The sequence below is a fragment of the Erpetoichthys calabaricus genome, chromosome 2, assembly GCF_900747795.2.
Source record: "Erpetoichthys calabaricus chromosome 2, fErpCal1.3, whole genome shotgun sequence".
NCBI classification, from domain to species: Eukaryota; Metazoa; Chordata; class Cladistia; order Polypteriformes; family Polypteridae; genus Erpetoichthys; species Erpetoichthys calabaricus.
In genome coordinates, this window is record NC_041395.2 from 347689174 (window position 1) to 347702605 (window position 13432).

Here is a 13432-nt window from a genome sequence, read left to right on the forward strand (position 1 = left end):
AGTGATCTTGGACGAGCTCCTAACTGTCACTGGCAAGGTGGTGATGGTGAGTGGGGTACATACAACCCAGCCAGAAAAGAGGGAGACACTGAACAGGCTAAGCCAGCGGTTCGCAAACTATGGGGCGCGACAACAAAAAAGGGGGCGTGAAGATGTGAAAAAAGGAAAACAAGAATCGAAAATATGAAAAATAGATCTATTGAAACCAAAACAAATGAACTTAAACTACATTCTGATACTAGAAAAATAAATATAGAGTTAGATAAATGTCGATAAAAGTTAAGTAGGTATAATAAAATATGAATTTATGATATATCATTAATTAAAAAAGAACAAATTGGTATTAGTGGGCTCCTTTAAAAAAAAAACGTTAGGGGGGGGGGGGCGCAATTAAAACCATTATGAAAACTCGGGTCACAAATACTTAAAGGTTGAGAAACGCTGGGCTAAGCAGTGTCACACATGGCTTTCTTATAACTTCATTTTAGTTTAACCCTGATATTCTGTATATGCATTTAATTATCATTATCATTCATGGTGGCTTCGAAATCCACACTAACCCCTACTTTCTCTTCTGTTCTTTTTCTGGTTTTCTGCGCCACCACCACCCGATCCAAAAACTGTGATGTCCCTAAATTGATGGATTAAAGGCCAAAAGTCCACATGACCATCATCGTCAAGTTCTTCCACATGAAGCCTGAATCAATCAATGACTGATTGAGATTATTTGTGTTAGGTAGAATGCCTAGAGGGAGCTGGGTGGTCTTGTGGCCTCGGACCCCCTGCAGATTTGGTGGTCATTGGACCTTACTTTTATTTTATGTTAATTAGTATTGCCTAACTTTATTTTTTACATTTATTGTTTTTTTTCTCTTTTGCCATCCTGTAAAGCACTTTGAGCTACATCATTTGTATGAAAATGTGCTATATAAATATGAGGCTAGGGATCTGCACTGGCAATCAGAAAGTTGCCGGTTCGAATCCCGTAAATGCCAAAAGGGACTCTACTCTGTTGGGCCCTTGAGCAAGGCCCTTAACCTGCAATTGCTAAGCGCTTTGAGTAGTGAGAAAAGCACTATATAAATGCAAAAAATTATTAATTAAATTAAAATTAAATTATAAATAAATAAATATTGTTGTTGTTGATGAGTACATGGGAGGCAGCTAAAGGGCCTGAATGAGAGTAATTCCATGCCAGACCAGGGGGTGGCGCAGTGCACTCTCACTTCTCTGCAGAACAGTTACGGGAAATTCTGCCTGACCCTGGTGACGTCACTTCTGGCTCCAGCCTCAACGGCACCACTTTCAGTTCCAGCCTTACTGATGACATCACTTCCAGCCCCGGCCCCAATGACACTACTTGACGTCACTTCCTCCGCTCTCCCTTAAAGCCGCCATCTTTGTGCTAGCAAATCAGTTCATTTGTGGACTCGATCCTCTACAAATCTGTACCTCATAATAATTCCAGCTGGGAGCAATATACAGGTGGCCGCCCCAAACCTTTTGTTTGTGTGACAGTGGTCATATCTGAGGCTGGTTGTTGGACATTTCCTTTAGTGCAGCAGTAGAGATGGTGGTTTTGATTCTAATAATCTGTATTTGCTTCTCACCTTGTAGTGAGGGCCAATTGTAACCAACCTGGTGTCAGTTCGTGCTCTCCTTAACGGTTATAACATTTAAAATGGGCTTGTGTGGCGTTAAACATTACTGGGATAAACTTTAAAGAAGAAAGGAAAGATTTCAAAAGTTAATTTGACTTGGAAATGTAAAAACCAAGGAGACACCAAGAGAAATAATCTGCAGGAGAAGCAAATAGCAACTGATGAGCTGTAGTCAATAAAAATGGGAAGCTACCCACTGCTTTGCTCAGATTCACCAGACAGACGTTTTTCTGATGATTTAATTAATTTTAAACTGGTCTGGATGGTCCAGCCATTCCAAGATTGGACTGAATAGCCTTCTCATATCTGTGGAGCTCACTGGTGAGATCTTCCTGCTACCTCAATCCTCATTCTGACTTGTCAGACCCTACATTTGTTCAAAATTAACATTTGGTTTACATTTGTTGTACAATATAATTTGACACCCTTGTGATTTGTTTTGGGTATGTACTTTGTTTGGGGTTTGTGTTCTTGTACAGTAACTGTGATTATTGTTTGTGGTGTTATTAATATGCTCATTTTTATATGTTACTGATCACCAAGTGCTGGTCTGAGGTTCTCAGTGAGGGAGTGTTGCTCACAGGGCCCTAACAGTTTTTTTTCTTTAATTTTTACTGATATTTGCTGCACGTCAGACAGCAGGTTCTGAGGTTTGGCCCAATTCCTGAGGAGTGTCACTCTGAGCGATTCTTCTGTGGTGACATCAATGCAATACAAAAATGTTTCCATTGTCCATCAAGGGTCTAAGCAACATTCAAAGTCAAAGCAAAATCAATTCAAGACCCAAATTGTGTTGCTAATAGGTTTTCTTTTTTGAGCGCAGGTCTCTTATGAAACCATACCTTTAAATGTATTAAGATTTAGATACTGTTTAATGTGAGTGGCCATTTTATATATAATGGCTGCCATGATTTTGCAGGCCACTTGGCATGTGCATCCCATATTGAGCAACCAAACAGAATCGCAGCAGACAGCACACAAAATGGTGGCACCCATGAAATTCAGAAACACAAGGCAGCGTCAAATTGACGTCATCAGAATAATAAAAAAAAATTATAAACAACTTCTACCCAAAATTAATAGCATGTTAAACATGGAATAACACTAGAAATACAGTGGATTCAGAAAGTCTTCAGGGCCCTTCACTTTCTGCACAATTTATTGTGTTGTAGACTTCATTCTAAATCGATAGATTTGCATCAATCTACAATCAATAACCCATAAGGAAAAAAGTGGCATGTTTTCAAAAAGGTTTAGAAAAATAATTAAAAACCAAAAACTGAATTCTGTCATTCCTTCAAATATTTAGACTCATTATTCAGTACTTTGAAGAAGCCTCTTTGGCAGTCCTCTTGGCTAAGCTTTGCACCCCAGGATTTGACCCCAATCTCCCTGGCAGATTCTCTCAAACTACGCTGAACTGGATGAGAAATGTCTGTAACCTGCTATCGTCAGGTCTCTCCACACACATTCTGTGGGGTTTAAGTCTGGGCTTTGGTTGGACCGGTCAAGGATACTCAGATACTTGTCCCGAAGTTACTCCAGCGTTGTCCTGGCTGTATGCTTCAGGCTATTGAAACATCACCCCAGTCTGAGGTGGCATGAACTCTGCAGCAGCTTTTATTCCTCTCTGTATTTGGATGCATTCACCCTTTCCTGAGTTCTGATCAGTCTCATGATTCCCCATAGGTTGATGCTGCCACCACCATGATACACCATGGAAAAAGGCATTAGGCAGGTGATGCGCAGTGCCTGGCCTTTAATAGACAAACTGCTTGGAGTTCTGCCCAAAAAGGTTCGACTTTTGTCTCATCAAACCTTAGAATTTTTTCCTCGTTGTCTTTTAAAGGCCATTTGGCAAATTTTTACTCAAAGCTGGCCTCTGTCTAGCCACTCTACCATAAACGCCTGATCGATGGAGTGCTGCAGAGACGGTTGTCCCTCTGACACATTCTCCCATCTCAGCAGAGGATTGTGAAGCTCTCTTAGAGTGGGTTTTTGGTCACTTTAAGGCCCTTCTTGTCAAGCTGCTCAGTTTGGCTTTATGGCCAACTCAAGGAAGAGTCCTGGTGGTTTTAAACTTCTTCCATTTCACAATTTTTGAGGACACAGTGGTGTCCTTTTTTATCCTTTTGCCCTGAACTATGCCTTAACCACATTAATGACTACGGAGGTGTACAGAGAGGTCCTTGCACCTCATTTATCCTGATGTGCAGTTTGAATTAGAAAACATCAAGACAAGTTTTGAAAGTCTTACTGTCTACCACACTACTTGGTCACTTATTCCAAGTGTCGATCATTCTTTGTGTAAAGAAAAACTTGCTAATGTTTGTGCGAAATTTACTCTTCACAAGTTTCCAACTGTCCAACATGTGTTCTTGATGAACTCATTTTAAAGTCACCATCTCGATCCACTGGACTAATTCCCTTCATCGTTTTAAACACTTCAGTCATGTATGAAGGAGCCAAATTATTTAGTGCTTTTAAGACAAAAAGGAGTATTTTGAACTTTATCCTGAACTTAACAGGCAAGCAGTGGAGAGAGACCAAGATGGGAGTATTATATTCCCTCTTTCAAGACCCTGTTAAAAACCTGGCTGTTGCATTTTGAACAGCTGAAGATGAGATATGGAGGCCTGATTGACTGCAAGGTGTAGAGAATCACTGTAATCCAACCTATTAGAGACAAAGACATGGATAGCAGTCACCAGGGGACTCACTTATAACGGTGTGCGTAGAATTCACACTAAAACATGGTGTACGGACAAAAGTGGAAATGTACGTACGCACAAAAAAATCTAGATGCATAAATCTGTGTAAATGCCAAGTTCCACACACTTCTCCTTTACAAATCCCAACAAACATGAAATTTAACAAACGTGTATGCGCCTACAGTCCCACCCCAACTATCATGTCACCTCTTAATCTTCTTTTGCTTAAACTGTACAGGTTCATCTCTTTAAATTTTTCCCCCTAACTCATCCCCTGTAGCCCTGAATCAGCCTGGTCACTCTTCTCTGGACCTTCTCTAGTGCTGCTGTGTCTTTATGGAGACCCAAACTGCACCCAGGACTCCAGATGAGGCCTCACCAGTGTGTTATAAAGCTTGAGCAGAACCTCCTGGGACTTGTACTCCACACATCAAGGCGCTATATAACCTGACACTCTGTGAGTCTTCTTAATGGCTTCTGAACACTGTCTGGTAGTCGATAGGTTAGAGTCCACTACGACTCCTAAATCCTTCTCATAAGGTGGACTCTCCATTTTCAGACCTCCCATTGTGTATTCAAACCTCACATTTTTACTTCCTATGTGTAATACTTTACATTTACTGACATTAAATTGTGGGACCTTCTCTTCACAAGTACACATATGCCTTTCTAAGTGATAGATAGATAGATAGATAGATAGATAGATAGATAGATAGATAGATAGATAGATAGATAGATAGATAGATAGATAGATAGATAGATAGATAGATATGAAAGGCACTATATAATAGATAGATAGATAGATAGATAGATAGATAGATAGATAGATAGATATTAATTGTAGCGTAGTTGGCAGGATAGATAGATAGATAGATAGATAGATAGATAGATAGATAGATAGATAGATAGATAGATAGATAGATAGATAGAGTGAAAGGCACTATATAATAGAGATAGATAGATAGATAGATATGAAAGGCACTATATAATAGATAGATAGATAGATAGATAGATAGATAGATAGATAGATAGATAGATAGATAGATAGATAGATATGAAAGGCACTATATAATAGATAGATAGATAGATAGATAGACAGATAGATAGATATTAATTGTAGCATAGTTGGCAGGATAGATAGATAGATAGATAGATAGATAGATAGATAGATAGATAGATAGATAGATAGATAGATATGAAAGGCACTATATAATAGATAGATAGATAGATAGATAGATATGAAAGGCACTATATAATACATAGATAGATAGATAGATAGATAGATAGAGTGAAAGGCACTATATAATAGATAGATAGATAGATAGATAGATAGATAGATAGATAGATAGAGTGAAAGGCACTATATAATAGATAGATAGATAGATATGAAAGGCACTATATAATAGAGATAGATAGATAGATAGATAGATAGCTAGATAGATAGATAGATAGATAGATATGAAAGGCACTATATAATAGATAGATAGATAGATAGATAGATAGATAGATAGATAGATAGATAGATAGATAGATAGATAAATATGAAAGGCACTATATAATAGATAGATAGATAGATAGATAGATAGATAGATAGATAGATAGATAGATAGATAGATAGATAGATAGATAGATATTAATTGTAGCATAGTTGGCAGGATAGATAGATAGATAGATAGATAGATAGATAGATAGATAGATAGATAGATAGATAGATAGATATGAAAGGCACTATATAATAGATAGATAGATAGATAGATAGATAGATAGATAGATAGATAGATAGATAGATATGAAAGGCACTATATAATAGATAGATAGATTTGCACACCTTCTGGTCACATGTTTTACTTTGTCATTATGGGTTATTGAGTGTAGATTGATAGGCCAAGATGGCAAATTTATCCATACATCTACAAAGTAATAAAGTGTCTAAAAAAGATGAGGCCTCAATACTTTACAAATCCATTGTAAATTAATGACACATTCCTGACAGTAGTGAGTACAAGATGCGTCTTCTTACAATACTGTAAGTAAGGCGTACAAGATCAATTCCAGAATGGTTCATTAAAACACAGCATCAGGTGGATGGATATTAGAGACCCCAACATACAAGACGCTTTTCAGAATATCTTTGCAGTGCAGTGAGAGCACAGTGACAGCGTAAGGATTAGAGAGTCATAAACCAGTCTGGAAGCTGTTTTTAGAATTAAATATATACACGGAGAACAGTAAATTGGAAAATGGAACACGTGAAGCTAGTGGTCTGGGACTAATGAACGTCTGGTGCCTCAGGCTTTCAGGGCACCAATGAAAGGAAGCATTGTTATGTCTAAGAATGGCAAAAGAAACAAAATGATGAATAGTGGAGCAGCTGCAAGGTTTAAGTGTCTGGCTATGTGAAGATGAAGCTGTTGAAAATAAAACATGGTGATGGAAGTGGGGGGGGGGGGGGGGGGGGGCTGGGGCAGGGATCGATGAGTGACTTGACCAATGAAATGAGATGTTTGACACTCTGATGTATCAGTCAACTTCAGCTCCATTAAACCGTGTATAGAAATACCTTCAAATGTGTCAACCATTCGAAAGAATGCCAAGGAGAATGAAGATTTTCCACTTCCAGTCCGACCACATATGCCAACCTGTCAAAGAAAAGTGACAATGCTTCACAAATTAAATTTAGACAGAGGAAGAAAATTAGACATTATACAAGAAGTCCATCCAAAAAGAAGAAGCTGCTGCAGGCCGGCTGACTCTCTCACTGGACCCACTCTTCACCGTTTTGTAGGCCCGGCACAGGTGGTAAGTAGTGATGAGCAAACCCCACTGGATTTGATTTGCCTCTAGTTTGGTGAAATACATTGAAGTCGATGGGGAAGGAGTAAACTGAACTAGTTATGACTGGATTCTAATGGTGCAATGGTTTTATAAGTGTCCTTGAGGGCTAGGGAAGTGTCCGCCAACTCTTCTGGACCGATTGTAGTCAAAAATGTGACCTCAGCTGTGAGGCAGCAGTGCTGACCACTGAATCACCATGCCTCCTGAGGCAAAGTTAACAGAATGAAATATCAGAGCAGCATACATTTCTTGCAGATAACAGGAGTGTGACACGTGAAATCACTGAGACCTGGCCCGTACAGATACATCTGAAATAACAGTGATAGAATTTAATATCAGAACAGTAAAATGTACTGCAAACAAATGGGGCAAAAAGCAAGAATTCAATGAGGCTTGGACACCCACAAGCCAGTGCACATAAGAATGACAAGTCCTGCCACTAGTTTGCTGATGGCACTGCTATCGTGGGCTGCATCAGGAGTGGGCAGGAGGAGGAGTATAGGGACCTAATCAAGGACTTTGTTAAATGGTGCGACTCAAACCACCTACACCTGAACACCAGCAAAACCAAGGAGCTGGTGGTGGATTTTAAGAGGACCAGGCCCCTCATGGACCCCGTGATCATCAGAGGTGACTGTGTGCAGAGGGTGCAGACCTATAAATACCTGGGAGTGCAGCTGGATGATAAATTAGACTGGACTGCCAATACTGATGCTCTGTGTAAGAAAGGACAGAGCCGGTTATACTTTATTAGAAGGCTGGCGTCCTTCAACATCTGCAATAAGATGCTGCAGATGTTCTATCAGACGGTTGTGGCGAGTGCCCTCTTCTACGTGGTGGTGTGCTGGGGAGGCAGCAGTAAGAAGAAGGACGCCTCACGCCTGGACAAACTGATGAAGAAGGCAGGCTCTATTGTTGGCATGGAGCTGGACAGCTTGACATCTGAGGCAGAGCGACGGGCGCTGAGCAGACTCCTGTCAATCATGGAGAATCCACTACATCCACTGAACAGGATCATCTCCAGACAGAGGAGCAGCTTCAGCGACACACTGCTGTCACCATCCTGCTCCACTGACAGACTGAGGAGATCATTCCTCCCCCAAACTATGCGATTCTTCAATTCTACCCGGGGGAGTAAACGTTAACATTATTCAAAGTTATTGTCTGTTTTTACCATCATTTTTATTACTCTTTAATTTAATATTGTTTTTTGTATCAGTATGCTGCTGCTGGAGTATGGGAATTTCCCCTTGGGATTAAAGTATCTATCTATCTATCTATCTATCTATCTATCTATCTATCTATCTATCTATCTATCTATCTATCTATCTATCTATCTATCTATCTATCTATCTATCTATCTATCTATCTATCACATGTGGTCACCTCCCCTGCAGCACCGAAAGCCCACCCAGGCCCACAAAGCCTGTAATGCAAGGGAACAGTGTTATACACTTGGGAGCTGTCCATTCCAACATTGGCTGCTACAGCTCTGTGATGTCACACTGGCCTTGCAAAGCATCATGGGGCACCAGAAAAATAAAGTTTGCCTAAGCTGACTGTCCAGTCAATTTTCTGGGAAAACTCTCATGAACAATGCCACCAGCAAACCCAGCAAATTTGCTGTGAAAAAGGCTTTGAGACATTTCGCCAGCTAGCACTATGTATACCTGCAGTTCTTTGTGGAAACTCACTTTAGGAAGTGCCTGTAGGATGAATGTGTGTCAAAAAGCTCACGGCCTCTCTTGAAGCACTACATGTGCTAGGTACTGCTACATGAATTCTGTGAATTTTCATTAGCAAGAAATCTGCTGGGCTGCAGATATGTAGCAGATGTATCACAAAAAACCCTATGGTGAGTAGTCATCTTCCCACAAGGTATGTTCACATAATCATGTGACTTGATCCACTGTCACACTCTAGTTTTGATTTGCTTGGCTGATGCTTTTATCCAAAAAGACTTTAACATAATCAAGTGAACATCAGTCACGGGAACTGTTTGTGAAGAAGTGTGACAGGACAAGGTGTCAAAACTGATCACCACAAGTGGAAAGTGCAAACATAATGACAGCTAATTACACTTTCTTGGTTACGACCTACTAGCTAATATCATTTTGACAGAAATTCACCAAAGAAGAGGGTCTTCAAAAGCTTTTCAAACTCATTGAGGGAGTTCAAGAAATGAAAAGGGTCTGGACTGAGATATGAAGGTGGACATCACCTCTTATTTATCAAGATGCTGTAGAGTGGCAACATGTTGCATGTTGATTGGACATGCAGGTAAGAATTTCCTTGGACTCTATAAACATGACACGACTACGGCTACTCAAGGCTGTAATGACAGCACATCAGCTGGCATGTCCTACCTACCTTCTGTCCTGGAAAGATGTGGGCATTGACATGTTTAAGAACAGGCTTCAGGGTGCTGTCATATCTCACACTGAGATTCTGGATCTGAATTTCTCCTTGCTGAGGCCAGGTGGCTGGAATCTGTGAGGGAGCTGAGGGGGAAGAAGTCATCATTACTACACTGCCCTCTTATCACTGAGATGGCTGCTTTTTCATCCTCTGTACTCTAACTCTATAAATGTAATGAATTATTATTAGTATTATTAACTGTAATGACATTACAGCTGCAGTACTCACATAGAAGGCCTTCATAGTTTTCTGGTTCAGTCTTGAGGAGGGAGTTAATCCTCTTAACTGCTCCGAGCTGAACCTCCATATCTGCGAGATTACGTACCATCCAATTCAAATAGTTGGACACCTGCGTAGAACATTTTGACAGGTGAGGTGTTAGGCAGTAGGAGGTAGAAGCAGCTATGACTGACCTTTGAATTATCTACATTTCAATGATTATTCATAAGTGTAAGAGTGGCACCAAGCCACCCCGTTGACAAAAGTATTGGAATGGCAAGGCCAATTCATTTGTTTTAACTCTACGCTGAAGACATTTGGGTTTGAGAACAAAAGATGAGCATGAGTTGAGAGTTTTCAGCATTTATTCCCTGGTATTCACATTTAGATGTTAAACAAGATAGAAGATACCTTTTGTAACAGACAACCTAATTTTCTAGGTAAGCAAAAATATAGGAATGAATTGTCTTACAGTAAGTTAAGTAAAGCTAATAACACTTAAGATTTGGTTGCAAATCCCTTGCTGGTAATAACTGCCTGTGACTCACTGGTATTTTATAGCAGAACACTCAATGTTTTAGGCAAGGAAAAGTGTGTCTCTTGTTAGATTGATTGCTTAACCAATAAACAGCTCTGAATGTGAACTCTTGGGTTTAGTTTTGGGTTTTAAGTGTGAAGACTGCTATTAAAAGAGGCCTGGTCTGTGTCCATGGAAGAGAAACAAGCCACTCTGAAGCTAAGGAAAGAGGGAAAATCAATCCAAGACATGGCACAACAATCTGGAACAGAAAGAAACCACTGGTGTACTTAGCAACAGACGTCAAATAGATCAGGGCAAGGGAAACAACAACAGCTGATGACAGAAACTTTGTGCAAGAAAAACCCAAAAAACAACAGTCAGTAACATCACCAACAACATCCACAGAGCAGGGGTGATGGTGTCACAATCCACCGTATGAAGAACACCTCCAGAGTAGAAACACAAGATGAGAAGCTACACCACAAGATGCAAAGTACTCATCAGAAGTAAGAATCACAAAGACAGATTTGAATTTGCAAAAAAAAAAACTACACAGATGAGCTCCAGATGTTTTGAAATAAAGTTTTATGAACTGATAAGACCAAGTTAACCCCTACCAAAGTGATGGAAAGACCAAAATGTGGAAGAAGACAGGTTCTGCTCATGATCCAACACCTACAAAGCACGGTGGAGGCCGTGTCAGTGCTTGAGCTTGCATGGCTGCTTTTGGGAAAGGCTTGGTAATCTTTATTGATCACACAACTCATGATGAAAGCAGGAGAATTAATTCAGAAGTCTACAGAGATGTTGTGTCTGCCAATTTACCGAGGAGTGCATCCAAACTAATCAAGAGGAACTTCATTATGCAGCGCGAAAATGATCTCAAATACACTGCCAACTCTACAAAGGTGTAGCGGTTGCCACATCTGTGCTGTCTTTGGTGTCGTCATCTCCACATACTGTGGTGGGTTGGCACCCTGCCCGGGATTGGTTCCTGCCTTGTGCCCTGTGTTGGCTGGGATTGGCTCCAGCAGAAGAACCCCGTGACCCTGTGTTCAGATTCAGCGGGTTGGAAAATGGATGGATCTCCACATATTGTTTGTAAATATTTGGCGACCCCAAAGTGGAGGTAAGTTCTGCACCTTTATGGGAGAAGATGTAATGCCGACTAGCCAGCAGGGGCGGACTTAGGCATGTGAAAACTGTGCAACTGCACAGGGCTGCCAAATCCCAGGGGGCCGCCATGCCAATATATATTGAATATAAAACATAAAGAGAAAATAACAACACAGCTGACGGCAATGTGTCCAAAAAACATTGTGTTTCTTGTTAATTAGTATGCTGTATTTACTAATGTCGCTAGAGTCAGAGCAGTAAGCTATATGTAGTATTATAACGTTTGCGAAGAAGAACAGTTAGGAGACAGTTTCAATACGAGAGTCGTGATGAGGCAATCTTTGACCCAAAAGAGAAATATTGCATTGAGTTCTTCAATGTCTTGATGGATCAAGCAATTATGTCCATAACTGAAAGGTCCACTCAGATGAAACACCACTATGATTTCTTTGGATTCCTTCACGACTGGGGGAAAATCACCTAGCATGAACGATAAAGAATCGATGAAAAGCTGTGCAGATCTAAGCATCGTGTTAACTGACAGTTCTGACTCAGATGTTGACCCCGGAGATTTACATACCGAGCTGCGAATGTTCTCCTCCTTGGTGCCAAATAATGCAACAGCTTTGGAAGCATTACAGTTCATTTATGAAAACAAACTGAACACTGCAGTTCCAAATCTTGCAGTGGCTTTACGCATTGCCGTGCATAAGATACCATATTGACATTGGTAGGTGAAGGGGCCACCGATTTTTTCTCTGCCCAGGGCCGCCACAAGCCTAGAGCCGCCCCTGTAGCCAGTATAAAGGGCAGGATGTTAGTTTAAAAGAAAGATTAAGTCCAGAAAAGTCCAGCAATTGCAGGAAGAAAGAAGCTCTTTGTCCAGAGGAAATACAAAATACCAGGATGGAGGACCGTTTTGCACCACCCAGAGGCAGATACCTGTTGTGTCGTGGCAAGTGTACAAGTGCTGGTATGCATAAAACATATTTTTTTATCAGGGAAGCTTCTCCATCTTCCATATGCCACTGAACTGAGCTTCATCTACTTTTGGATTAAATTTACAGATCGTTGGGATTAACATTTTGTGGAGTTCTGTTGCATTATGTATGTTATTTTGAGCATGTCTTGTGTTTGTGAATTGTACACACATGTACTTTTGTTACATTTTATAGTTTAATTTTACTATAATCACAGCTTTTAATTACCAAGCATACGTGTGATGTCTTGCTATTGTTGGGGAAAGGAGAATCAGGGTAGCAGTTTGTAAGGCCTCATGATCTTAAGAAATAGTCAGCAGTGATCAGCTGCCAACCTGATCTAGCCAATAGCACAGCATGGTGAGGGGATCAGCACAAATGACTTCATTAGGGGGGAAAAAGTGGAAGGTTTTAGACGGGCCAAGTCAATCACCAGACCTGAGCCCAATTGAGCATAAAGAGGAGACTGACTCAGCAAAACCAAGGAGCTGGTGGTGGATTTTAGGAGGCCCAGACCCCTCATGGACCCCGTGATCATCAGAGGTGACTGTGTGCAGAGGGTGCAGACCTATAAATACCTGGGAGTGCAGCTGGATGATAAATTAGACTGGACTGCCATTACTGATGCTCTGTGCAAGAGAGGACAGAGCTGACTATACTTCCTTAGAAGGCTGGTGTCCTTCAACATCTGCAATAAGATGCTGCAGATGTTCTATCAGATGGTTGTGGCGAGCACCCTCTTGTACGCGGTGGTGTGCTGGGGAGGCAGCATTAAGAGGAAAGACGCCTCATGCCTGGACAAACTGGTGAGGAAGGCAGGCTCTATTGTTGGCATGGAGCTGGACAGTCTGACATCTGTGGCAGAGCGAAGGGTGCTGAGCAGACTCCTGTCAATTATGGAGAATTCACTGCATCCACTAAACAGTGTCATCTCCAGACAGAAGAGCAGCTTCAGCGACAGACTGCTGTCAC

At 40.8% G+C, this 13432-nt stretch overlaps 1 protein-coding gene across 4 annotated transcripts in view; it reads right to left on the minus strand.

The window, feature by feature from the left end:
* abcc8 (ATP-binding cassette, sub-family C (CFTR/MRP), member 8) overlaps nucleotides 1-13432 on the minus strand; it is a 380635-nt gene that overhangs the window by 24237 nt on the left and 342966 nt on the right. For all 4 annotated transcript variants that reach the window (XM_051923356.1, XM_051923355.1, XM_028796118.2 and 1 more), the window contains 3 exons: nucleotides 9854-9974; nucleotides 9578-9708; nucleotides 6933-7011 (listed from right to left, as the gene is read on the minus strand). In XM_051923356.1, coding sequence (XP_051779316.1) covers nucleotides 6933-7011; nucleotides 9578-9708; nucleotides 9854-9974 — 331 coding nt within the window. The remainder of the gene's footprint in view (nucleotides 1-6932; nucleotides 7012-9577; nucleotides 9709-9853; nucleotides 9975-13432) is intronic.